The 26,336-nt window shown below is 43.3% G+C and overlaps 1 protein-coding gene across 2 annotated transcripts in view; it reads left to right on the plus strand.

Moving 5' to 3' along the window:
* The first annotated feature begins 5,389 nt into the window (after window positions 1-5,389).
* The window catches only part of Anapc5 (anaphase promoting complex subunit 5), a 32,422-nt gene continuing 11,475 nt past the window's right edge, over window positions 5,390-26,336 (plus strand). The window contains exons 1-11 of one of the 2 annotated variants that reach the window (XM_075979781.1): window positions 5,390-5,707; window positions 8,036-8,115; window positions 8,768-8,877; window positions 9,732-9,915; window positions 13,452-13,518; window positions 18,302-18,403; window positions 19,385-19,575; window positions 22,542-22,623; window positions 23,275-23,364; window positions 24,786-24,967; window positions 26,011-26,146. In XM_075979781.1, the coding sequence (XP_075835896.1) occupies window positions 5,537-5,707; window positions 8,036-8,115; window positions 8,768-8,877; window positions 9,732-9,915; window positions 13,452-13,518; window positions 18,302-18,403; window positions 19,385-19,575; window positions 22,542-22,623; window positions 23,275-23,364; window positions 24,786-24,967; window positions 26,011-26,146 (1,395 nt within the window). In that variant the 5' untranslated portion in view covers window positions 5,390-5,536. The remainder of the gene's footprint in view (window positions 5,708-8,035; window positions 8,116-8,767; window positions 8,878-9,731; window positions 9,916-13,451; window positions 13,519-18,301; window positions 18,404-19,384; window positions 19,576-22,541; window positions 22,624-23,274; window positions 23,365-24,785; window positions 24,968-26,010; window positions 26,147-26,336) is intronic. The other variant, XM_075979791.1, reaches the window with a different exon arrangement.

The raw sequence follows: 26,336 nt of genomic DNA on the forward strand, positions 1-26,336 counted from the left end.
GAGAGATGGCTCAGTGGTTAAGAGCATTGCCTGCTCTTCCAGAGGTCCTGAGTTCAATTCCCGGCAACCACATGGTGGCTCACAACCATCTGTAATGAGGTCTGGTGCCCTCTTCTGGCCAGCAGACATACACAGAGACAGAATATTGTATGCATAATAAATAAATAAATATTTTTAAAAAAAGCAACGCATATACAGAAGGACATCCCACATCAGGTTTGTACTACTACTACTTGGGTTCTCCAGAAGAGCAACTAGTGCTTTTAACTGCTCAGTCATTTCTCCATCCCCTAGTTGATTTTTATTTTTATTTTTTTTATTATTTTTTTCCCTAGTTGATTTTAATGTTTTATTTTCTGTGTGTATATATGTGTGTGCCCATGCCATGGCATATACATGCAGTCAGAGGACAGCTCAAAGAGATTGATTTTTTTCTTCCACCATGTGGATCCCAAGGACCAAACTCAAGTCTTCAGGTTTGGCTAAAAATACCTTTATCCATGGAGCAATCTTGCCGACACAGTCTGTTGTTGTTTTTGTTTGTTTTCTTGAAAGAGTCTCACTATGTAGCCTCAGCTGGCTATTTTTTGTTTGCTTGTTTTCTTTTGCTTTTAATGGTGATCCTAGGCGTCCAGCACAGATACTCAGGCTTAGAAGGCAAACACTTGCAAGCAAACTATCTCCCAGTTCTACATATTGTTAAACAATAAAGTTTTGTCTGTTACAAAAAGTTTAGGCTTACTCTATTACCCTTTGTTTCTTCCTACAGGCTCTTTTGAGTGTTTTTTTCTTCCACCCACAAGAAGCCGAGGGTTATAAAATGTTACAGTCTTACAAGAGCTGGCTAAGATAACTAAGCTTCCAATGTTCTTAGATAGTAAGTAAACTATCTTGAGTGAAGAAGAAGGTGGAAGAGAGAGAAACACAAAAAAGTCAAACATCCTTATGTTTTAACCCTGTCATTAAGGTCTTAGGTATAAAAGGCATTTACTCCTCTGAAGATCTGGGGGAGATTGCAAACAGAGCTAGTTTTTATTTTCATGGAGGTATAGCAAGTCAGACCCATTTGTCACAACATTACCCCAAAAGGCCTTCATCAAGATGGACGTAGACTATCTGGTCTAACAGTCAGGGAGCTAAAATAAACCAGAGAAAATAGAACAGAAAGGTACCTTTAAATCAGAGCCCACACAGGCTATAACTCCATGCCACATCACAAAGCAAAGTATAATAAAAGGAACTTTTTAAAAGTTTTTTGAAACTTTAAGAAAAGTAATTTTCTTTACTTCTATTGGAAAATGCCAGCAAGCCAAATATTGAGCATAAGTCAGCATACCAGCCAAGAGTGCAACAGGCGAGTATAGCTGGTGCTTCCCTCATGCCTGTAGTTCTGAGACAGATTGCTACCAGTTTACTAGAGCCTAGGTCATATAGTGAGACTTCATTTCCAGACAAAAGGAAAGAGAACAAAGAAATCGATGAGTATAAAATACAGTCATGGCCATGAAAATTACAGAAAGTGAATTGTCTTACTGACTGGCACTGTGAGACATAGAAAGTGGGTACAAGCAAGCAAGTGGATTTTGCATTAGAAATTAATCAATGTGTCTATCACTCCCTCCAGCTGCATTAGTGAGCTCTAATTTGGATGGAGAAAAAGCAATGAGAAATCCCTTCTCCAAGGAATGAGGTCAACTGAGTTGGAGAAGCTGGTCTGGTACTTTGGGTATGGAAATGCTTGGCCATGCTCTTCAGGTTAATGGTCGTTTGCCGAGTAATTCAGTCAGTTACCCAGACATTTCCATATTGATTAAGCTATGAGACTCCGTGTGAGAGTTAAGATTTGTTCAATAGGAGATATTTTCTTCCTCCTCAGCCAAACACTTTTCTCTGTGTTGCGTGGCGGCAGTTCAGAGACATTGGGCATTTTTCTCAATTGTTTGCTGCTTTATTTCCTTGAGAGATGGTCTGCTAATGTTTTGGAAACTTGATGGCAGCAAGCTCCTATCTGACCTTCTCAACGCTGGGATTATAGGCAGGAACAGCCATGTCTAGCTGTTCCTGTTATATGGATACCCAGGATATGGATACATGAACTCATGTCTTTATGCTTACACAGCAAGTACCATTATTCCACAAGTTCTATGTTATTATTTATTTATTTGGTTTTTTCCTTTTTTTTTTAAAAAAAAGATTTTATTATGTATACAGTGTTCTACCTACATGTACTACTGCTCACCAGAAGAGGGTGTTATAGATGGTTGTGAGCCACCATGTGGTTGTTGGATATTGAACTCAGGACTCCTGGAAGAGCAGCCAGTACTCTTAACCTCTGAGCCATCTCTCCAGCCCCTACCTGCTTTTTTCTTTTCTTTTCTTTTCTTTCTTTCTTTCTTTCTTTCTTTCTTTCTTTCTTTCTTTCTTTCTTTCTTTCTTTTTTGAGACAGGGTTTCTCTGTGCATAGTCCTGAGTGTCCTGGAATTCCCTCTGTAGACCAGCCTGGTCTCAGACTCACAGAGCTCCTCCTGCCTCTGCCTTCCAAGTGCTGGGGTTAAAGTTGCATGACACCTCTACCTGGCCCTGTGTTGTTTTGTTTTAAATTAAAAGGGCATTCATGTATGCGCACAAAACAGGTTTACTTATTACATATTTGTCCTGTTCCAATTATCCACATCTCACACGCTGTTTTAGCTGCTGTCACTTTGGGAAGGTTTAGGTTTGATTAGCAGCAGGTAAAAGAGCTCTCTGTGACTGCTGGCTCTCCCATCTGGAACGGGAGGGAGCTGCAGATGTTACGCTGGAGAGCTACTGTCTGATGAGCAGAGGGAAAGCAGGTGTAGCTCTGCTCTGGGTGTACAGTGTTCTGAGACACATGAATCGTGCATCTGATTGCCTACTTCAAAAACTAACTTCAAAGTCTACTGGTTTTCAGTTCCTTCTTTTCGTTCGTTTGCTTGTTTTTTGAGACAGAGATTCGCCCATCTCTATCTCCTGAGTGCTGGGATTTAAGATGTACACTATCACTGCCCACTTATTTTCTGTATATGAGAGTTTTGCCTGCAAGTATATCTGTGCACCTCTTGCTTGCCAGATGCTTAAGGATATCAGAAGAGGGCTTCGGAGCTCCTGGAACTAGAGTTATAGATGTTTGTAAGCCACCTTTGTGGGTGCTGGGGCCTGAACTTGTATCCTCTGCAAAAGCAGCACGTGCTTTGTAGTGCTAAGTCATTTCTCCAGCCCTATTTTTCTTTTTAATTTTTAATCTTTGTGTGTGTTTGTGTCGGTGGTTTTTAACCTGTGGGTTGGGAACCCTGGGGGATTGAACAACCTTTCCACAGGGGTTGCCTAAGACCATAGGAAAACACAGATATTTACCTTATAATTCACAACAGTAGCATAATTACAGTTATAAAGTAGCATAATAATTTTATGGTTGGGGGTCCGACAACATGAGGCACTGGATCAAAAATGTGGCAGAAGGCTGAGAAGCGCTGATCTATGTAAAGTGTGTGCATGCGTGCAGTGCCAGAGGGCATCAAAGGGAGCCAGAGCTCCTGGAGCTGGGGAAGAGACTTGGGAGGTACCCGATGTGGGTACTGGGGCCCAAACTCCAGTTCTCTGGAAGAGCAGTAAGTGCTCTTAGCCCCTGGGCAATCTTTCCAGCACCTACATCACTTAGTAAACAAACAGGATGGACAAAACAAAGAAGACAGACCCAGTACGGGCTTGCATGTAGCAGAAGGTGAATGGTAGGGGCATTTTGTTTGTTTCAAGAGATATATAAAACAACTAAGAATGGAAAATCATTGATAGTAATTTTATTTAAAAATATCTATTTATTTTTATTTTATTTGTATAAATATTTTGCCTGGATGTATATTGTGTCCTACATGCGTGTCTGGTGCCTTCAGAGGCCAGAATAGTGACAGGCCATAAGAGCTAATAAGAAACCTGAGCTAATGGGCCAATCAGTTTATAACTAATATAGACCTCTGTGTGATTTCTTTGGGACTGGATGGCTGACGGCTGTGGGACCAGGCAGAGTAGAAACCTTGGTCAACAGGAGGGGGTTCGTTTAAGAAAATACCTAACACTCATAACATCTGGGCCATCTCTCCAACCCTGATAATATAATTTAAGCTCTAGAGAACCAAGTGTCTTGAGATAGATATAGAAAAATGAAGGGGCACTGTAAAAGGTCAGACTGAAAATATTGCAGGCTGGGGTTTGATCTTGAGGGGTGTCATGCACCAGACTTTGGACTTTGTAGTTAATTATGTAGGAAACAGATACTGCAAGGAGGTGATCTGACCTTCTGTTTCACTGAGGGTGTGGCACTTACAAACTGACCTAGATGTCTGCAAATGGCATTTGTGAGATGTTGAAAAAACATTGATTTTTGTTCTTTAAAAGACAGAATAAGGCCAGGTATGGTGGCCCACGATCTTAATCCTAGCAATAGGAAGGCAGAGGCAGATTCTACAAACTGCATAGTGCCATCCTATATATTAAAAAAAAGTAAAAATTAATATAATGAATGAGTGAAAAGAATTTTTTTAAAGATTTATTTATTATGTATACAACTTTCTGCCTCCACACGCCAGAGGGCACCAGATCTCTTTACAGATGGTTTGGAGCCACCATGTGGTTGCTGGGAATTGAACTCAGGATCTCTGGAAGAGCAGACAGTGCTCTTAACCACTGAGCCATCTCTCCAGCCCCGTGAAAAGAATTTTTTAAAAGCAGGGTCTTCCTATGCAGTCCTGGCTGGCCTGGAACTGGCTTTGTAGAACAGGCTGGTCTCAAACTTTCAGAGATCCACCTGCCACTGCCTGTGCCTCCTGAGTGCTGGTATAAAAGGTAGGGCCCACAACATTCAGTTTGAAAATATAATTTAAAGGTCCCAATTTAATTTTATTGGTTTTTAACACAATCATTTAAAAATGTCATTTGGGCAGGATAGAGCTTTCGAATCATCGTAGCTACTGTGGTAGCCGTCGACGAGTAGGAAGGTTTGAGGCCAGGTTGAGCTTCTGTCTCAAAAAGGGGCGGGGCTTAGCTTCAGGTCTTTGTTAGAGTTTCCCTAGCATGCACGAGGCCTCGTGCTTGACCTCTAGTACCCCCAAAGGAAAAAATGCAGTATGACCTATTTTCAAATTATATGAATGCACGTGCAGCCTGCTCCCTTTGTTGCTGACAGCAATCATTGCCTCTTCCTTTTTACCGGATCCCTGTCCACGTCGACTAGGAACCTGTTTACCTTGGTTGAGTGTTTCCGTAGGGAACCGATTTCTGGTAACACTACGTTTGTCCCACCCCCTTCTGGATATTTTGATTGGCTGTCAGTCTACTTTCTGGTTTCTGATTGGTCGAAGGCCTCCCGGGCCCAGAGCACCGCTTCTGCGGGCAACAGTCCGGGGCGGGCGAGGTGCCGGGCGGGTGCAGTCATGGTGTAAGGCGGCTCGTGGGCGCGGCGCGCGGCAGGCCTTGAAGGCCTGTCATTGCCAGCGTCCACGAGAGCCACTACTTCGGAACGATGATGACCAACGGGGTAGTGCACGCCAACTTGTTTGGCATTAAGGACTGGGTGACGCCCTATAAGATCGCGGTCCTGGTGCTGCTGAATGAGATGAGCCGCACGGGAGAAGGCGCCGTCAGCCTCGTGGAGCGGCGGAAGCTCAACCAGCTGCTCCTGCCACTGCTGCAGGTGAGAGGCGTCCATCCTCTCCCGCCCGTTTCCGCGCGCCGACTGTCGGCCCCGCCCTAGGCCTGGGGGCGGGGAAGGTGCAGTCGTGGGCCTTCCTTCGCGCCGGGGTTCACCTGCAGCTCTGCTCTGGGGAACCTGGAAACGTTCCGGGGATGCTTCTAGCTAACGCTAATTGAGCACCTGCAATGGACAGGCGCTTCCCATGCATTGTTTTTGCAGGCCTCATTGGCCCCTGTATTACCTGAGTGACTAGGGGGAGGCCTTCTGGAAAGCGGGGTACACATAATCTTGAGCTCTGGAGAACAAGGATAGGAATTGCAGATGCTCTTCCCTCTAAAGGACTGTAGTAAATAGAATCATGACGTATCAGTGTTGCTCAAACTTATATGTGGTGGGTACTGGAGATGGTTTTATTTTGCAGACTTAGATTGTAGCTCCACTGACTGGAGAGAGTTCATCAAACCCTTTTGAGGCTTGACTTTCTCTCTGTAATGTGAGAAAGATGGTAGACACAATTGGCATTCATTTTTAAAAGACTTATTTTATATGTATGAATGTTTTGCCTGCCTGTATGTATAGTGTGCTGCGTGCCCATATAGAAATCAGAAGAAGGTGTGGTTTTCCTTGGAACTGAAGTTGCAGATGGTTGTGAGCCACCATGTGGGTGCTGGGAATTGAACTAAGGTCCTCTGTAAGATCAGTCAGTACTCCTAACCACTGAGCCATCTCTTCAGACCTAATTGGCATTTATAAGGGTTTCCATAATTTGTAACTCTTAGCTGTATTCATATTTCTAGTATTATAAGGGCATATTATCTCAAAAGCCATAATACTAAAATTTAGTAACTAAAAAAGAAATAGTGGTTTTAATAGCTTAACTCTCACCTGCCTGCCAGTTTTTTTTTTAAAAAAAAAAAGGTGGGTTGTTTTTTTCTTTTTTTGCCGTTTGGAATTCTTTTTGATTCTTTGCCCAGACACCTACTAGGTTTTTTTAATTAATTAATTAATTTATTTATTTATTAAAGATTTCTGTCTCTTCCCCGCCACCGCCTCCCATTTCCCTCCCCCTCCCCCAGTTAAGTCCCCCTCCCTCGTCAGCCCAAAGAGCAATCAGGGTTCCCTGCCCTGTGGGAAGTCCAAGGACCACCCACCTCCATCCAGGTCTAGTAAGGTGAGCATCCAAACTGCCTAGGCTCCCACAAAGCCAGTATGTGCAGTAGGATCAAAACCCCGTGTCATTGTTCTTGACTTCTCAGCAGTCCTCATTGTCCGCTATGTTCAGAGAGTCCGGTTTTATCCCAGGCTTTTTCAGACCCAGGCCAGCTGGCCTTGGTGAGTTCCCGATAGAACATCCCCATTGTCTCAGTGTGTGGGTGCACCCCTCACGGTCCTGAGTTCCTTGCTTGTGCTCTCTCTCCTTCTGCTCCTGATTTGGACCTTGAGATTTCTGTCCGGTGCTCCAATGTGGGTGTCTGTCTCTGTCTCCTTTCATTGCCTGATGAAGGTTAATATTCAGGAGGAAGCCTATATGTTTTTCTTTGGGTTCTGACACCTACTAGTTTTAAAGTTTACACAGAATTAATCTAATAACATTCCAGTAGACTTTAACGCCTTTACTTACCATTTGACTTTCCCAATTTGTGTTTAATCTTTCCACTAATCCACACAGTTTGTTGTAAAAACATCCAAATAGAATAAAAATTAATGGAGTTGCCAGGCAGGCATGATGGTGCAGGTCATTAACCCCAGCACTCGGGAGGCAGAGGCAGGCTGATCTCTGTGAGTTCAAGGCCGGCCTGGTCTACAAAGTAAATTCTAGGGCTGTTAAACAGAGAAACTCTTGTCTTGAAAACAAAACAAAATGAAAAAACCCAAAGGCAACTAATAGAGTGAAAGGCAGCCCCCATGCTGTCCAGTTTTCTTTCTTTTTTTTCCCAGGGAGTTTCAATATTAATCCATGTTATTGTTGAGTAGCAGTTTGAAAAGGGCCTAAACACTGCTAACTTTCTAAAACGGCTGCAGTGTGTCATGGTTCGAGCTCATCTAGGTTGTAACCATGATAGCTAAGGTTGCTATTTAACTAATGAAGGAAACGGGCTCAGGGCAGGAACGGTGTTGCGTGTTTCCAGAGTGCTGAAGGAAGGAGAGCCATGTCCTATAAATCCTGTTCATTCTTTCTAAAACAGTTCACAAATGTGAAGTAGTTCTTGGTGTTGTAGGTCGTCAGGAAAACCCTGATTCTGTATTTCTTGTTTGGAATGATCAATGAATGACTGTTTGCAGTTCTTTGACCATTATCTCTAACCTTCCTGTTTCTCCTTTATGCAGGGCCCAGATATTACACTGTCAAAGTTGTACAAGCTGATTGAAGAATCGTGTCCTCAGCTGGCAAATTCCGTGCAGATCAGGTAAACTGTCTTTCTACAAGGGGGTGGTGAAAATTGTAAAGGAGTGGGTGGAAGTTAGGACTTTTAACAAGATAGAGTTAGGGGCTGGGGGTGTGGCTTCGTCAGCAAAGTGCTTCCCTCCCATGCACAAAACCTGGTTCTAGCCCCAGCAGTAGACTAGGCGAGCAGCACGAGGCTGTGCCCAGCAATGGGAGGTAGAGGCAGGAAGAACAGAAGTTCAAAGTTTTCCTTGGCTGTAAAGCAAAGTGGAAGCCAGCGGGATCCATGGCGAACTAAAGTTATACTTATTTGAGGGATTGTTTTCCTTAGTACCTTTATTTAAATTTTTTTAAGTGGATAGCATTAGACATAAAGTTTATATATTCTTTCCCCCCAGATGTATTATTTTTTTGGAATTACCTCCTTTTGTTTTAGATAATTCCATTTTTACTTTGACAATGTTATGACCAGGAAGAGAGCAATGTATGATACTCTGGAGAAATATGGGAGTGACCTTTTAAGTGGAATATAAAGTTTGTTTTACAAGTCGCAGCTTTATACAAACCGTGAAATAACTTTGAAATCAGAACTGTTATAGGTAATTCAGGAATATGGAACATGGAAGATGTTCAACGGGCCTTCCTAAAACATGCATCCCAATTTTCTCATTCAGAATCAAACTGATGGCTGAAGGCGAATTGAAGGATATGGAACAATTTTTTGATGACCTTTCAGATTCTTTTTCTGGAACTGAACCAGAGGTTCACAAAACAAGTGTAGTAGGTATGAAACTTCTCAGAGGAGCAGAGAGCGCTGTCATTGAAGTGAGCAGCTTTCTGAGGGGCTTCTGTCATTCCTTTGGTGTACATGAACAAGCAGAATAGGGTATTGCTATCTTATGGTTTGTATTTGCTGTCTTACTGTTTTGATCCATATTTAACCATACTTTATGGAGAAGCTCCTCTGTTTTATCTGTAATAGTTAGTCTGGTTCTGGGGTCTTTAGGGTTTCCCAGCTCTTTCCACAGTCCTGCGGACCACTTGCCTGTGTGGTGCAACTGTAAGTGAGGGTCACCAGCCAAACTTAGGAAGCGAGGTAAGTAAAAAATACACTATTACTTTAGTATCTGCAGTACGTGCATACATAGCGTTTCTTTGAAGCTTTTTCTACTAACTGTACCCATGTCCCTCCCCTCTGACTCCGTTGCATGGTTGTTTTTATGTTACTCGAATCAGTTGTTTATTGATCTCCTGTTTCCCAGGTCCTGGATATATGAGGTAGATATAGATTTTTGTCTCACAGAGACTATGTTATGCTGGGAGAAGGGGTGGCATATGGTTAAAAGTTAATCAGTAAATAAGCTAATTTAAACACTTCTTGACTTTCATTAGAATCAAATATAGTAAATACCATGGCTTTAGAGAGTTTGAATAGCTGTGAAGAAAATAGAGGCCTGAAAGGATGGAGATGGGAGAGGCCTGAGCTCTGAATGTAAAGCATGAGGGAGGAACACTCCAGGAGGAGGGGCAGCATCTGCAGGCTTTTGATTCTTCCGAGGAAGAATTGGGCCCATAGTCGTTGCCTTGTCCTAGGATGTCAGCTAACGCCTTTATCTTGTCTGTGGTCTTCTTTTGTAGGTCTGTTTCTGCGTCACATGATCTTGGCCTACAGTAAGCTTTCTTTCAGTCAAGTGTTTAAGCTGTACACTGCCCTTCAACAGTACTTCCAGAATGGAGAGAAGAAGACAGTGGAAGATGCTGAGATGGACAGGGAGGATGCAGAGCGACAGATGGAAAAGGAGGAGCTCGATGTGTCTGTAAGGTAGGTCGGGCTTTCCTGTTGTGACACAGCTTCACTGAAAGTACTTGGGTTTGCTTTGCTTCAGGCTGGCTGTCCCTTTTCCGTCCCTGGGGATCCAGGTTGACTCACAGACTGCTCCAAGGCTTCATACCCTATGGCTTGGAGTTGGCTGGTGGGAGACCCAAGTGGGCAGTCCACGGGTAGAAAGAGTGAGGTCAAGGTGTGGTTTCAGTGGCTCCCTTCCTTTGGGCTTATGGCAGTGGCTATAGGGGCACAGTTTCTGTCAGGTGATTCTCTTTATTTTTAGAATGTGACTAGGAGGAGGTATTAGCAGGCATGGTGTAAAGGTGGCCCATTGTGATCTGCCCTGGGAATTGTCTTTCTCTTCCAGCTTCTCTGAGTCCTGGTTCTCAGATTTCTAAGTTTGAGCATGCAGTTCTTTCCTATGGGGACAGCTACACTAATAAGCAATAGCATCAATCTTCAGAATGAGGGAACTTTTGACTGTTCATGAGAATCTCCTGAGGGCCGCCGAAAACACAGGCATTCTCCACACATACACATCTCTGTATAAAATGTTTTAAAATTAGCTTACAGTCCAGTGGCTTTCCATAAGTTTTCCTGTTCTTTGGACATCTGCTCTACACTGGGCTTAGACTCATCCCTGTCTGTCCTCAAACAGGAACACATATATACATATCACATACACACTCTCACACACATTGTTTCAGGTCCGGCATGATGGTGTAAGACTTCTTATCCCAAAGCTCAGGAGGCAGAGGCAGGAAGATCTCTATTAGAGGCCAGCCTGATCTACAGAGTTAGTTTTACGACAGACAGGACTACATAGAGAGACTCTCTCAAAGGAAAAAGAAAGAAATTTACAAAAAAAAAAAAAATACATTTATACATACATACACACGTGTGTGTGTGTATGTAGTTTTGTGTATTTCTTGACTCATTTGATTATTTGAAGCTTTTTGTTCTGTTTTTTGTTGGGGATTGGGTCCAGGGCCTGTGCTGCTCTTTGGGTGCTCCACCATTGAGCTTTTTCTTCAGTTACTGTTTTAGAATGGTTAATTGAAGCCCTTTCTTGACTTTTGAAAAGGAAAATTTTAATTTTGTGTGTGTGTTGTGTGCGCAGTTTCTTTTTTCTTTCAGGGGTGGCTAGAATCCACAACCTCATGCATGCTAGACAAGTAGCTACCCGACCCTTTTTTTTTTGTTTGTTTTTGTTTTTGTTTTTTGAGACAGGGTTTCTCTGTGGTTTTGGAGCCTGTCCTGGAACTATCTCTTGTACACCCAGGCTGGTCTCGAACTCACAGAGATCTGCCTGCCTCTGCCTCCCAAGTGCTGGGATTAAAGGCGTGCGCCACCACCACCCAGCTCCGACCATTTTTTTTAAAAAAAAAATTATTTAGCTTTTATTTTATGTGCATTGGTGTGAAGGTGTCAGGTGTCCTGGAACTGGAGTTACAGACTGTTAGGAGCTGCCATTTGGGTGCTGGGAATTGAACCTGGGTCCTCTGGAAGAGCAGTCAGTGCTTTTAGCTGCTGAGTCATATCTCCAACCCCTACCCTTGCCCCTTTTATGATTTTATTTTATTACATTGCAAGAAAAACTCCCCTTTCTTGTAGTTATTGGGGTGCTTTTAGCTTTCTACAGGGAAATTATTTTTCTTGTAAATTAGTATTAAAGCTGAAAAAGGGAGAAACTAGCACATGAGGTAATTGTGTGCTTTGTAAGTCCCCCCACCTGACAGCCAGGTTCTCCTGTTTGAAGGGTAACCCCACTGATAGTCACTCCAGACAGGCCTGCATCAGCCTTCAGCTGTGGGTAACCCCACTGATAGTCACTCCAGACAGGCCTGCGTCAGCCTTCAGCTGTGGGTAACCCCACTGATAGTCACTCCAGACAGGCCTGCGTCAGCCTTCAGCTGTGGGTAACCCCACTGATAGTCCAGACTGTCTGTCCTTAAACTCCAGACAGTCCTGCGTCAGCCTTCAGGTGTGGAGATTGCAAGTGTGGGCCAGTGCTGCCCGCTCCAGTTAACTTAGGAAAGGGATGGCTGAGGATGTAACCCAGTGGAATAGAACTTGCCTTCTGAGACTCCAGGTTTAACCTTCTGTGCCTAAGAAACAAACACATTTGGAAGTTGAACTGTTCAGTTATTAAATGTTTCTCAAATGTTTTAAGACTGCAGTTGCAGAACAGGCAGCTGAAATTTAGCTTGGTGTTTGGTTCATCTTTTGTCTCAGCAGCAGCATTCATGCTGTGCAGAAGGAATGCCCGCCTGGAGAATTACACCATGTGAGCTTCCTCTGGAGAGCCTTGGGCTGCAAGAGACTTGTACTGTTTCTTTCCTGGGTTTGTGGGAGGCCCTAACATCTGAGGAAATTCTCATGTTTCTTTTCTTGGTGGTACTTAATACCAATTTCCCAAACTCACTTATTCCATAAGAGTTTACTGAGTGTTTCCTGCATGCCAGGCACTATGTTCATTTTCAAAGAGGAGAAAATCCCCATGTTCCTGTCATTAGGTAGGGATGGACAGATGATGGAGAGGTGACTAAAGTTAAACTAACTTTGATAAATTTTCAAGAGAGTCACTGTGGTAAAAAATGAAACAGACACCATGTTTGGTGGTGTGCATAATGCTCACTGGGGAGAGAATAGGAATGGATCAAGGAGGCAGGATTATGAGTTCCAGATCTGCCTACGCTGAGTTCCAGGATAGCTTAGGCTATTTAGTAAGACCCTGTGTGCTTTTTCTTTTGTTTTATTTTTCTTTTTTGAGACAGTGTTTCTCTGTGTGGTCCTGGCTGCCCTGGAGCTCACTGTAGACTAGGCTAGCCTTGATCTCAGAGATCCACCTGTTTCTGCCTCCTGAGTGCTGGGATTAAAGGCGTGTGCCACCACCGCCTGGCAAGACTCTGTTTTAAGGAAAGAAAGACTGGGACATAAATTAGAGAGTCCTAGGAGTAGGGAGCTGTGGTATTCTGAAGGTTCACTCATGTTGTATATATGCCGGCAGAGTCTGGAAGAGAGCCTCTGAAACTGGGGCTTCAGATAGTTCTGAGCTGCCATGTAGGTGCTGGGAATCAAACTTGGGTCTTCTGCAGAACAACACTTGCTCCAAACATTGATCAATCTCTGCAGCCTGAGAATCTCCTGTTTTTAAAAGGCTGAATAATAATTGTATGCGTACACCCCATGTTGCTTATCTACAGTTTGTCAGTGGATAATTGAGTTGCTTTTATGGTTCAGCCGTTGTAATGCAATCTGAACCTGGGTCTGTAGGTGTGTGTGAGTCCCTGCTTTTCATTACGTTCTGATGTTTGATTTTTTTTTTTAATGTGTAGTCCACTGAACTTGAACTTGCCACTTCCTGTCTCAGCCTCATTAAGTAGTTGAATTATAGGAGTGCATTGCCATAATTGACTTTGTACTTTTAAAGAATTTATATGATTTGTAAATGTTATCTCTTTTACTCATGTGTGATTCTTTGCTATTATTTCATTTATTTATTTATTTATTTATTTGCTTTCATTTTCCAGAGAAGAGGAAGTATCTTGCAGTGGTCCTCTGTCCCAAAAACAAGCAGAATTTTTTCTTTCTCAGCAGGTACGTTAATTATGTAACTTAGGAGCTTTTTTCCTTTTAATAAGTCCTATGGTGTCCTGTCCATGTGAAGTTAGGGGGTTTATATTGCAGGAGTTTAGTGCCTGCTCCTCTCGTCTGTCTTACTGGTGACGTCCGTGTGCTGTGTCACTCTGTTCTTTTTTTTTTTTTAGATTTATTTATTTCTTGAACACTGGTGTTTTGCCTGTATATATTCTGTGTGAGGGTGTTGGATCCCCTAGAACTAGAATTACAGACAGTTGTGAGCTGCCATGTGGGTGGTAGGAATTGAACCCAGGTCCCCTGGAAGAGCAGCCAATGTTCTTAAACCGCTGAGCCATCTCTCCAGCCCCACTCTGTTCTTCTTTTAATGTTAAAATGCAGGCTCATTTGATGACAGTGTGTGACCAACAACCCATATCCTAGTAATTTAGTTTGGCTTTTTTCTTTTTTGCAGTTATGTATTTACTTGTAGTATTGAGGGGATGGAACCCAGTGTCCTGTGCTCACTAGGCAAGCACTAAAGCAATCTGTTATATCCCCACTTAACATGTTTTCCCAATGTACACATGTCTGCTGTGTTGGTACGTGTATGGGTCTGCATGTGCACGTGCATCTCCCTCAGTTGTTCTCCACCCTATTCATTGAGGCAGGAGTTCCCAGTTGAATCCACACTTGCCAGCTCACTCAGAGAATCCCTCACTGCCCGTCTCACACTGGGATTATAGAGGGCTGCGCACAACCCCTCACCTTGTCTTTTTGACATTTTCAAACATAAATGTAAAGAAAAGTGCAGGGACAAAGTAGCTCAGTGTGTAAAGGTGCCTGTCACTAAGGTCTGGAACTTATCATGGCAGAAAGAGAGAAGCAGCCTCCCACACGTTGTCACCTGACCTCCACACACACCCCACCGTTTGCTTTTTGTTAGTTTGAGATAGGATTTCATGCTGTAGCTCAGACTGACCTCAAACTGTTGACAGTCTTCCTGCTTTGGCCTTCAAGTAGTCGGATTGTAATCTTGAGCCACCCCGCCCAGCAAAAGTGTTGTATAGTAAATGCCCATACAACTACTCCCTGTATTCTGCAATTACACTGTGCTCTGTAAAATGTTTAATACATGCTCTATCCAGATAAAATGGGATTTTATGTTTTGGAGCAGGACTAGGCTTTCACTGTGTAGCCTATACTGTTTTCTGACTTAAGCTCCTAAATGCTGGGATTAAGGCATGCACCACCTCTACCCAGCCATCATCTTTTTTAAATTAAAAACATAATCAAGTGTATATTTGTGTCTGTGTGTGGGTATATGCACATGGATGTAGTGCCCTCAGAGGCCAGAAGGAAGCAGGTGGATGGGAGCTGCCTGATGTGGGTGTTTGGCACTGTACTTTGGTCTTCTGGAAGAGCAGCTAGCGCTCTTAACAACTTAATCATCTCTTCAGGCAATTGTTTTATTTCTTAATGTATTTCAAGTTCCAGATCTTGGTATATGTTGCTCCAGATATGTCTTTTTACAGCTTTGAGCCATAGATTTTCATTATTGTGCTAACATAAACTAAATATTTTCTCCTGTGTTATTTTTAATACAAATAGAATTTTAATTTTCTTTGTCCTGTTTTTCTTTGTTTTGTTCATAAAATTTACTGCCTGCAAAAAAGATGTAGTATTTGAATTTTGGCCTAATGTGTTGGTATATGCCTTCAGTCTCAGCACTCTGTCAATTCCAGGATAGCCTGGTCTGAAATAATTGAGTTAGCCCTAGTATTTGTCTCCACCCGGTGCCCTGCAGATGAATTAAAGGGTTAAATGTAATGGGTAACGCTATAATTAGACCAAAGGGAGCTACATATTAAGTTTTAACTGTCTCTGGGTGGGGAAAGCCTTTATGAACATAAAAGCTCTGGAAGAAACCATGTAGGAGATACTTGGTTTTTCAGCATAGAACTTAAGGTCTGCATGTCATCATCACATTCTCTACCTTAATTAGAAGGCAAACAACAAGACGGGCAGTATTGGTAATAAATGTGAGTGAAAGAGTTAACCATGTTACAGTAGAAATTCTTTTCAAAGACCTTTTGATGATGAGACAAAGTTTATGATATATTATTATGTGGAAAGAAGAACTGGACGGGGCTGGAGAGACAGTGGTTAAGAGCACTGGCTGCTCTTCCAGAGTCTAGACCCAGGTTGGGTTCCTAACACACCCACATGGAGGCTCAAAACCGGCTTTAACTCCGGTTCCAGGGGATCTGTTGCCCTCTTCTGGCCTGCATGGGCACTACATATATACAAACATACCTCTAGGCAAAATACCCAAACACAAAATAAAAATAAATAAAACCTCTTTTTTAAGGAAAAAAATAAAATTATTTTATCTTCTTAAATTTTTTGTTTTATTATTGTGTGGATGTTTTGCTTGCATGCATGTATGGAAACTGCGTGCATGCAGTGCCTGTGAAGGCCAGAAGAGGGTGGTAGATTCCCCTGGAACTCCAATTTATGGTTGATTGTGAGCTGACTGATGGGTGCTGAAAATTAAACCTGGCTCCTGGAAAAGCAGTCAGTGCTCTTAACCACTGAGCAACATTCCTCCTGTCCCTGCCCTTTTATTAATTTTTCCCTCTGAGATAGGGTCTCACTGTGTAGGTCTGACTGGCCTCAAACTGGCAAGGATTCTCCTGCATCTTGAATACTGTGATTACAGGCATGAACTGCCATGATTTTCTTTTTTTTTTTTTTTTGCCATGATTTTCTTACCTCAGTATGTGTCCCAGAAACTCTTGATCCTTCTGTAACTGCCGCCCAAGTGCTAAGATTGCCTGGTTAGGCCAATATACCCAACTTCATATACATATGTGGAGAGAAAAAAATAGGAGGGTAAAGTACCTTACTATAACCAGGTATGGTGATCCTCCAGTAATCCCAGCTGTTACTGAGGTGGTTAATGAGGCAGGGGCATTGGAAGATTAAGGCCAAATCCGTTCAAGAAAAAAAAGTATGCTAAACTATTCATAATCTTCTAGCTGATAGTATTACTAGCTTCTTATTTCTTTTGTAGCCATTTCATATTTTATGGCAGTTTTTGTAATAATTAAAAAGAGTTAAAAATGGAATGTTCATGAGTTTGAGGCTAGCCTGATCTACATAGTTAAGTCAGTCAGGGACACAGAGGCCATCTCAAGAAAAGGGGGTTTAATTGGAAATTATTGTTGCTTTCCTATGGTCACAGAAGGATTGCTAGTTAGAGGTCAGCATGGACTACACAGCATGTTCCCGAAAAAAGAACCAAAATAACTACTATTTAGAGAAAAAGTCGTCTATATAAAATTTGAATGTACTGCCTGTATAACCTGTTAAGTGTAAACATTTAATAGGGCTTTATTATTTAATATAAATAGTTAAGTATAAAACATTTAATAGTGCATTGATGCTCTCCTTTAATCCCAGCACTTGACAGGCAAATGAGGTAGATCTCTTGAGTTGAAACCAGTATGGTCTACATATTAGTCTGGCCAGAGATGGGTACATAGCAAAATTGTCTTTAAAAAATTAACTTGTAGCTGTTTTTTGACATTATATATTAGTCAGTTTTGTGCTACTCCAAAGAAATATGCAGCATAGACTACTGTCAGCTAAAGAGGGGTTTGTTTTGGCTCATAGATCAAGATATATTTAAGTCCAAGATTGATTGGCCCTGTTGTGTGTGTGAGTTGTTTTGTTTTGTTTTGTTTTGTTGTAGAGAAACCACTACAGGGTTTCTCTGTAGCTTTGGTTTTTGGTGCTTGTCTTGGAACTCACTATGTAGACCAAGCTGGCCTCGAACTCACAGAGATCTGCCTATTTCTCCCTCTCAAGTGCTGGGATTAAAGACGCTCCACCACTGTCTGGCTTGGTTTGGCTTCTGAGAGTCACACACTTTAGTGGGAAATGCTTGTCAAGACAAATGGACCCATCTCTAGCTGTGCCGCAGTGAGACTGAGGGATGTGCGTCCTAGGGGTACCTTTGAGGCCATAACCCTATTGGCCTAATTCCTACCACTAGGTGCTGTTTTTGTTGTTGTTGATGTTTTGTTTTGTTTTAGGAATCCTTACATAACTCTTTGAGAATCCCTTTAATGATTTTCCAGTGATTTTTAAAAGAACTCTCAAATTCCCGTAGGGCCCTTCATGATTTGAGTGCTTATTATGATCTGTTAGTTGGTTTTGATTGTTTTGGGATGCGTGTGTGTTTAAGACTCTACCTCTTAAAGGTCCCCAGCACTTCTCAGTACTGCCAAATTGGGGGCCAATGTGGGCTCTTTTGGGGCATCCATGCCTCAGTAGCATGCTCTGTGTAGTTGCTGAGTCTACCCATGTGAAATAGCTAGGTGTAGGGCAGTGCAGCGGATACTGTAAGGTGCTTTACATGTCCTAGAGAGAAGGATAAACACACAATCTGTCTGGAAAGAGTTCACGGCCTTGGGAGGGCTCAAGGAACATTTACACATAGTCTGGCAGCTGCCACAGGAAGGGGGAGTGCGGAGGACTCATGGGAGCATGTGCAGCTATCGAGCTCTTGCCCAGCCTAGGTGATAGAAAGTGGTTGGTTTGCTGGGCCTGGAAGGAGCATGTGGGTGAGGAGTGCTGGCCCAGAGGCTTGTGTCCACGGGAGGGAATAGTGGTGTGTGTGCTGGGGCGGTCAGTGCGTTTAGAAAGAGGATATACTGAGACTGATGGAGCGAACTTACTCTGTGATTTCCAGTGTGCCGTTCTTCTCTTTCTAATCTGTTGTCATTTTGATTTTCAGGCTGCTTTGTTGAAGAATGATGAGACTAAAGCCCTCACCCCAGCTGCCCTGCAGAAAGAATTGAACAACTTGTTAAAATTTAATCCTGACTTTGCTGAAGCAGTGAGTTTTTTTCCAGAATTTGTTGTTGGGTTGCAAAGAAAGGCCACTGCTGTTCAATATATCAGATAGGCATACAAATTCTAGATTCTAAAAGAAATCATATTGTTGGCATGGTTAGCAGCAGCCCAGGCTGCTGGGCTCTCCCGCCATCTCTAGGCCAGAGGCCCCGCTACTGTGTTCTCTCACTCATTTGGGGTGTGGCTTTGGACGGGAGATTGTAGACTGATATTTATTTATTTATTTTTAGTTTTTCGAGACAGGGTTTCTCTGTAGCTTTGGAGCCTGTCCTGGCATTAGCTCTTGTAGACCAGGCTGGCCTCAAACTCACAGAGATCCGCCTGCCTCTGCCTCCCGAGTGCTGGGACTAAAGGCGTGCGCCACGACTGCCCGGCTGTAGACTGATTATTAAAAACATTTTGGGACTGAAAAAAATCTTTTTCTTTCTCCCTTTTGTGAGTATATTTAAAAATTAAATATCCAGTAATTTAATTCTCTATCAGATCTGTTACTCTGACCTTCTTAATGATACTCGATTTGATATCAGATTTTATTCTCATGTCAAAACAGCTATATTTTGTTTTTCAGTAACTGAGAAAGTGATTTAATTCTGTGATTCAAAGCAAAAGGACAAGAAAACTTGGTAGCTAATTTTTACTAGTCTTACTCTGTCTTAAGTTAGAAGAATTAGCTTATAATTTGTACATGAATTAGGTTTTCATTACTTCAGTTATTCTTAATAATTCTTAATACTTTAGCTTGGGGAGGTGTGCTACCCTTGTGTATCACTCGTGGGTCTAACATAGCCAGTGACATTGTAGGCCATATATTTAGGATAAACCTGAGCAAACACCTGATAGGACTGCTGTTTGTCATCTGTGGGCTGTTGCAACCCCAGTATCTTGAATCTCTCGTTTTTCCTATGAAGAAAAGGTTAAAGTGAACTCTGGCTTCCATGCAACTGTTAATTCTTTCTTCTTTTAGCATTACCTCAGCTACTTAAACAACCTCCGTGTTCAAGATGTTTTCAGTTCAACACACAGCCTTCTTCATTATTTTGACCGCCTGATTCTCACTGGAGCCGAGGGCAAAAGTAATGGGGAAGAGGGCTATGGCCGGAGCCTGAGATACGCTGCTCTGAACCTGGCTGCCCTGCACTGCCGCTTTGGTCACTAGTAAGTTCATAGACTTCTGTCCATGCGGACGTGGAAGACGAGCTCCTCAGTGTTAACCGAAATGTGTTTTAAAAAACAATCCACCTTTTGCCAGGGTTGGTGGTGATGCACCCCTTTAATCCCAGCACTCCGGAGCAGAGGCACTTACATTTCTGAGTTTGAGACTAGCCTGGTCTACATAGTGAGTTCCATGCCAGCTAGAGCTATGTAGTGAGACCCTATCTCAAAAATGAACAAAACCATTCTTGAGGCATGGTGGCACATGCCTGTAATCCCAGCATTCAGGAGTTTAAGGTAAGAAGACCCTGTAACAAAACAAGCAATTTTATTTTTAAAATGTAGAAAGAAACTAATTTGAGATTTTTCTAGATTTGTTTCTAGCTTCCAGAGTGAACAAGTTAGTGAAAATTTTCCTTCGTAGTATGCCCCCTGGCGTCACTTTCTAGTGTTGCATGTTTTAATGCCTGGGCCTAGTTTGTCTTTTTACTTCGAAGAACAAACAGCCATTTAGGGATGAGGAAACTGGGTTATTAGGCCAAAGGTTCCCAAAAGGATTTTTGGATGTAATGACAGTGCTGCAGAAGCTATTTTCAGTACTTAAAAAGCTAAAGGAAAGTTGTCTGCTAGTAGATGCCTGCATAGCTTGCTGGAGTTCTGTGTGCTTTGCATGAGTTCAGGCAGCCATGAGGTAAAACTGGTTGATTTTGTTATGGTATATACCTGGCTTTATTGTTTATTTTGTTTTGTGGAAAATACATGAGAACTTGTAGTCAGGGCAAGTGTGTGGCATTTTCATGTTAGAAAAGATCATGTAAGAAGGGCTTACGTTGATACACGTGTGGCTGCTAAAACAGTGGAAGCTGGTGGGTGCGAATTACCAGACAGTTTGAGAAGAACACACTCTGAACACTCTCAGAAACATTGTGTTGCGCAGGTCCAGAGCAGGATGTCCTCAAGGACAGTGGTTATGTGAGACTCCATAATATCTTATGGTAATTAACTTCTTTTTCTGCTTTAATAACCTCTGCATCGAGCGTGTTTTTTGTTTGTGTGATTGGTTGATTTTTTTTTTTTTTTGGTTTTTCGAGACAGGGTTTCTCTGTGGTTTTGGAGCCTGTCCTGAAACAAGTGGTTGATTTTTTTTTTTTTTTTACTCCTCTTGGGGTGCTGGATATGGGACCCAACCCTGTAACTGTTTACCACTGAGCAACAGCTCCAGCCCCAAAGACCTTTCTCTTTTTTTAATAGGGTTTCATGTTTTTCAGCTGCCCTCCAACCTGCTACATAGCTAAGAGTGACATTGAACATTAATCTTCCTGCCTCTCCTAATGCTGGGATTTCGGATGTAGAGCAGCACACCTGCTTATGTGGTGGTAGAGACTGAACCCTGAATTAGGCGCACACTTTGCTGACAGTTATATCCCTAGCTCCATAATGTTGGATATTTCTTTATCATACACTTCATACTAGGCACCATGTGTGTGTCAGGAATAGAGAAGTGAACATAGGAAACACTAATGTGAAGCTTCCCGTGCAGAGGGAGATGGCGGTATAGAATGTAACAGTAGTGTTTCGGCTAGCACTAGACCAGGATGGGAACTGTGGTGATGGAGTTGCCCTTGCTGGAAGAAGGAACATTCTTACTCCAGGTGTGTGCCAAGGTCACAGGTTAGTCCTGCTTACAGCCTGCTGACTGAGAGTGGAACAGATTTAGGGCAGCCAAGTGGCCAGTGCCTGTGTTCGGAGGAAATGGTTGCATCAGTGAGAAGGGTCCACGACTTATGGTTTGTCTGAGCGATATGCATCTGTATATTAGGAGAAATAGAAGGTGACAGAGATCAGCATTGGGTCGTGGAAACTCCAGCATTCACTGAGCAGTATAGGAGGCCATTGCTTCTGTCTTAGAAAACTAAGTTGGCAACCCCGTACACCCCAGGTGTGGAACCCGCTTGCCTCTTGCTAGATTTTAGACTTTTTGAAACAGTCTCATGTAGCCTAGCCTGGTCACAGGCCTGGCACTGTCAGGTTCTTTTACTGAAAATGTTTGCTTGACTTTCTTGAAGTTTCTGTGTTGGAAGTTGCTAGTCCTGCTGTATAGTTCTTTCAAGCTCGTGTTTTCTAAGCTTAGCACTGTATGACCAATCTGCTGTTGTTTAATGGAATGATACTAACTGAGAACTCTGTGTGTGTGTTTCCTGTTCTCAAGTGGCTCATGGTCTACATTCTGCTCAGCATGGAAAGCAGTTTGAAAGAAATGCAAAACAGGTTAAAACAAAACCGTCTGGCTTCTCTATTTGGACAGTCAGTCAAGAAAAAAAAACCCAGGACCACTTAGTTAAATCTCACCCATGCAGCTGTTGCTAGTGTTGGAAGAAAATTCACCGTGTACCTTTTCCTTAAACAAGTGGCTTCCAAGAATTTTTGGTTCTCACATTGAGGTGCCAGTGGCAGCATTAGTGAGTTTTTCATCCTGTCATTTGCTGTTGGGAAATTCAGAGTGGAAGGCATGGCCTGTGCCATTAGGAGGTTTGTGTAGTGGTTAATAAAATTAACACAGATTAAGAAAGCAACATGCAGTAGTATTTAATGGAGCAATGCAAAATGTGATATTTTTTAGAGGGTGTTTTTTTTTTTAAACACTGCAGAAAAGAACTTTTCATTAGGTAAAATATTGGTCTTTTCCTCGCTGTTCTCTTGGCAGTGAACAACTGGGACAAACATTTTAGAAGCAGCAAGGAAAGCCATTCCCTTTACTAGACATTCTCTCAGGAAGGACCTGTCCCTGCCTCCACAGTGGATGCTTCCTGCTCCTGGGGCTGGGGCAGCCACTGAGAAAACAGTCCATAAATAGCCACAGTTTGCTGGAGAGCCTGCGCACGGACAGACTGCGTGCAGATGACTTCCTGCTACTGACGCTTGCATGTTTGTGATTGCTAATGGGATATTAATGTTTAGTCTGTCATTAGTCAACAGGCAGAGCTCGCCCTGCAGGAGGCAATTAGGATTGCCCAGGAGTCCAACGATCACGTGTGTCTGCAGCACTGTTTGGTGAGGCCGTCCTCTGGTCTTGGGATTTTGCTCACGGGTTGAGTTGGCCTCCTGGAGGCCCAGTTTGAATCAAGTTGTTTTACAGTGGAGCAAAGGTCCTTAGCAGTGAGGGGAAACTACTTAGGTGGACACAGAATTCACAACGGGCCCCCATAGTCATTTGCCTTTCTTAATTCATGGCATTCGTTCTGCTTTGAGTGCTTCTTATCTATAAACTCACCATGAAAAAACGAGTTAAGTCTTGCATAGATATTGGCATTAGTGAAACAAGATACTATGCCTAATAACTTGGTGAAATATTGATGTATTAAAGCATAATCGCCAAGTATATAGAGTCCTGAGACACTTAACGACCACCTGTGACTCTCGTCTCAGTTAAATGCCAGATGGGAGCCTTGTGCTTCTTTCTGAAACGCCTACCACTTGCTGGAGAGATACGGTGGGTCACTGGCTTGTTTATCTCAGTCTGGCTTTGGTAAAGGTTTTAATGTTCCTGACAGGTTTCATTAACACTCAAACAAATTCACAAGAGGCAGTATTTTAGGGGGTTCATTTTTGTCCCTTTTAAATGTCTTATGTCCACATTGATGTTCACTGGAACATCCACCATTGCCATTGTTATGACACATTTTGATGGTTATCTCTTGCCAGAGCTGGCTTTATGTGCTGGGGCAGAAGAGAGCCGATAGCTATGTTCTGCTGGAACATTCTGTGAAGAAAGCAGTACATTTTGGGTTACCGGTAAGGCTCATCTTTCTGTGAGATTGTTAGAATAAATGGTGTGGAGTCTCTTCTTCCGCCCACCTTTGTCGTGGCCCAGCATAGACTTAGCGTGGGTATTTCAACGTGTGGTTTCGTTCTTGGTTGCTTCCTATGACTTTAATTATTAATCACACCACTAAATTCTTTTGGGCAGGTTTCTCTCTATTCCCTTTGTCCTAACAACATCTGTGAGAGCTCCACTTACTGATTTGATAAGAGATCTTTGTTTAGTTTTAGTTTATTGAGCAACAGTTAGAAAAATTATAGGGAAGACTTTTCTTCTTTCTTAGTGCTGGGAATAGAACCCATGACCTCACGCATGCTAGGCTAGGCAAGCGCTTTACCACTGAGCTACATCCCCAGCTCTGGGAAGGCTTAATTTTAAGCCAGGGACTGGCAAACTACAGCCTGTGTTTCAAATCTGGTACTCTGTCTGCCTGTGCATGAACTTCGAGCAAAGAAAGGTTTACATGTTTAGATGGATGGGTCAGGAGAACAGCCACAGTAAGCAGAGACCAAATGTGGCCTGGAAACTGGAATCTGCTCTGACCCTTGTCAGAACGTTTGCTGGTCCTTGTTTTAAACAATAAGCAAAGCCTGCTGGGAAGATGTTTTCATTGTAGCCTTGGTGACACAGACTAGGCAGAGGGCGGGGTCTATGTGCAGAGAATAGGAATGACTTTGGGGTCCAGACCGCCGATGGAGGAGCGTTGTTCTGTCTGGGCATCTGCTGGATCCGTGACCATAGACCATGAGATTGAGAGCAGTTTGATGTACACCTGTTCCGTCTGTACATTACCTGTGTGATCTCTTTGGGGAAAGGAAACATACATGGACAGAATTGAAGTGGCTCTTTAGAGACGACTTAATATACTCTTGTTACAGATTTAGCCTTTTTTAGTTAAACTTTGCCCTTGAAGATTATTCCAGAAGTTAAGATGATAACTTGTTGCTCATGACAGGCATCCTTTTTATTTTTGATCTCCTGTTATCTAATGTGCCTGGCACTGTTTGATCTATTATCTCATTGTAATCCTTACCACAATTCTTTATGATAGGTTTGATGCCCATTTTACAGATGAGGAAGCTGAGGCTTAGCTAAGAAGCTAAGTGACTGGCCCTAAGTCAACAGTAAGTAGCAGAGGCAGTGTCTAAGTCCAGGTTACCTAATGCCGAAGCCCTGGCTCTTTGCCACGTACCCTCTGCTTCTCTTTCAGCCCTAGAGTTTCAGGAACACGTCTCTCATGGGTCAGGGTTCAGTCAGGCCGTAGGAGCTTCCCTTTAAGTAGAGCTGTCACTGTGCATGTGCTGAAATGTGAAATCCACCACATTTCTGAAGAGCAAAACAAATTCTGCCATGTAATCTCTATCTTGGGTCGTGGGTATATCTGTCCCCTTAGTACCTCGCCTCCCTGGGAATACAGTCCCTTGTTCAACAGAGAGCTTTTGCTGGGAAGACGGCCAACAAACTGATGGACGCCCTAAAGGACTCCGACCTCCTGCACTGGAAACACAGCCTGTCGGAGCTTATCGATATCAGCATTGCACAGAAAACGGCCATCTGGAGGCTGTACGGCCGCAGGTAGGTCTCCAGGCAGACTGCCAGAGCCGCGGAGGTGTGGAGCCTGTAGAGATAAGCAGGGGCTGTCAGACTCGGCCTGTGCAAGGTTGTCCCCGTCGGAAGTTGTTCGCGGAGGGGATTAGAGAAAATGCTTCGTCATCTGGAGACATTTTGTAGTCTGCACGAACTTGGCAAAGTCCTCCCCATGTACACGGTTTACTCTTCCTTCCCGGCTGCTCTGTGTATAACCGGTGGGTGATCTCTCATCTGGTTTGCACATTTGATCTCAAAATCCTGAATGTAATTGACCAGTGACCAGCTGGGGCTCAAACCTAGATCACCTGACCTGGAGCTGAGCCTCCCCCTCCCCGTGTTCGCATGCTGCATGGCCTCCTTGTGCAAGTTCAGCATCCCTTCCCCATAACTGCCTGTGTAGACAAGATTGCTTCTCTGTTGAGGTGTTTTCTCTGGGATATCTCCAGCCTCTCTGTTTTCCACGTAGCCACCTGTAGTTTGGAAGTAAACTTCTGAACCAGAGTTTCTCTGGAGCCTTGTCTCAATCTCATGCATCCCCTAGACATTCTGTTGTTTCTAGGAATTCAGTAATGAAAGGAAGCGCCTCTTTACCAGTCTTGTTTTTGTATTTCAGATAATTTTTTGGCACGGTGTGCTCTGAAACAGCTGCCGACACTGGCCACTGCCTGCATTGCCAGAGCAGCCGGTGCCAGGATGGCATCGGGTCTGAATTTACCCGTGAAACCTAATTAACATCCTGTGACCTCAGGGAACATCGTGGATGGGGAGGTGGGGTGGGGATCTGGGTGCTGAGTGCTCCCAGGTGTGCTGACCTACTCTGCGTCTCCTTGGGGACTGCATACCCAGGATACTTCTGCTCTCCTTGGCCTGAAGGCTGGAGAGCTGGCATGGGGAGGAATTGCTTCCACACATCCAGAGCCGCAAGAGTTAACTTTCTTGTGTCTCCACTGAGGATAACTGTAGGGCATGGCTCAGGGGCAGCCTGGGTCTGCTGCCTAAAGGGAAACTTGTCCCCTCTCCTCACCCAGCACCATGGCACTACAGCAAGCCCAGATGTTGCTGAGCATGAATAGTCTGGAGTCGGTGAATGCGGGCGTGCAGCAGAACAACACTGAGTCCTTTGCTGTTGCTCTCTGCCACCTTGCAGAGCTACATGCAGAACAGGTAGGTCTGCTGTGTTAGCTTGTGCTTTGTTGCTGTGGCAAAATTCCTGAGAAAACCAGCTTGAAAGGAGGCACAGTCCATTAGATCAGGTGCATGTGGTGATAAAGATCTGTTTACCTCGTCCCAACATTGCCTCCAAGGGTGTGGCCCAAATGTTAATGGAAAAGGTGGCACCATCTCCTAGTGGGCT

The sequence above is a fragment of the Microtus pennsylvanicus genome, chromosome 1 (genome assembly GCF_037038515.1).
Source record: "Microtus pennsylvanicus isolate mMicPen1 chromosome 1, mMicPen1.hap1, whole genome shotgun sequence".
In the NCBI taxonomy this organism is placed as follows: domain Eukaryota; kingdom Metazoa; phylum Chordata; class Mammalia; order Rodentia; family Cricetidae; genus Microtus; species Microtus pennsylvanicus.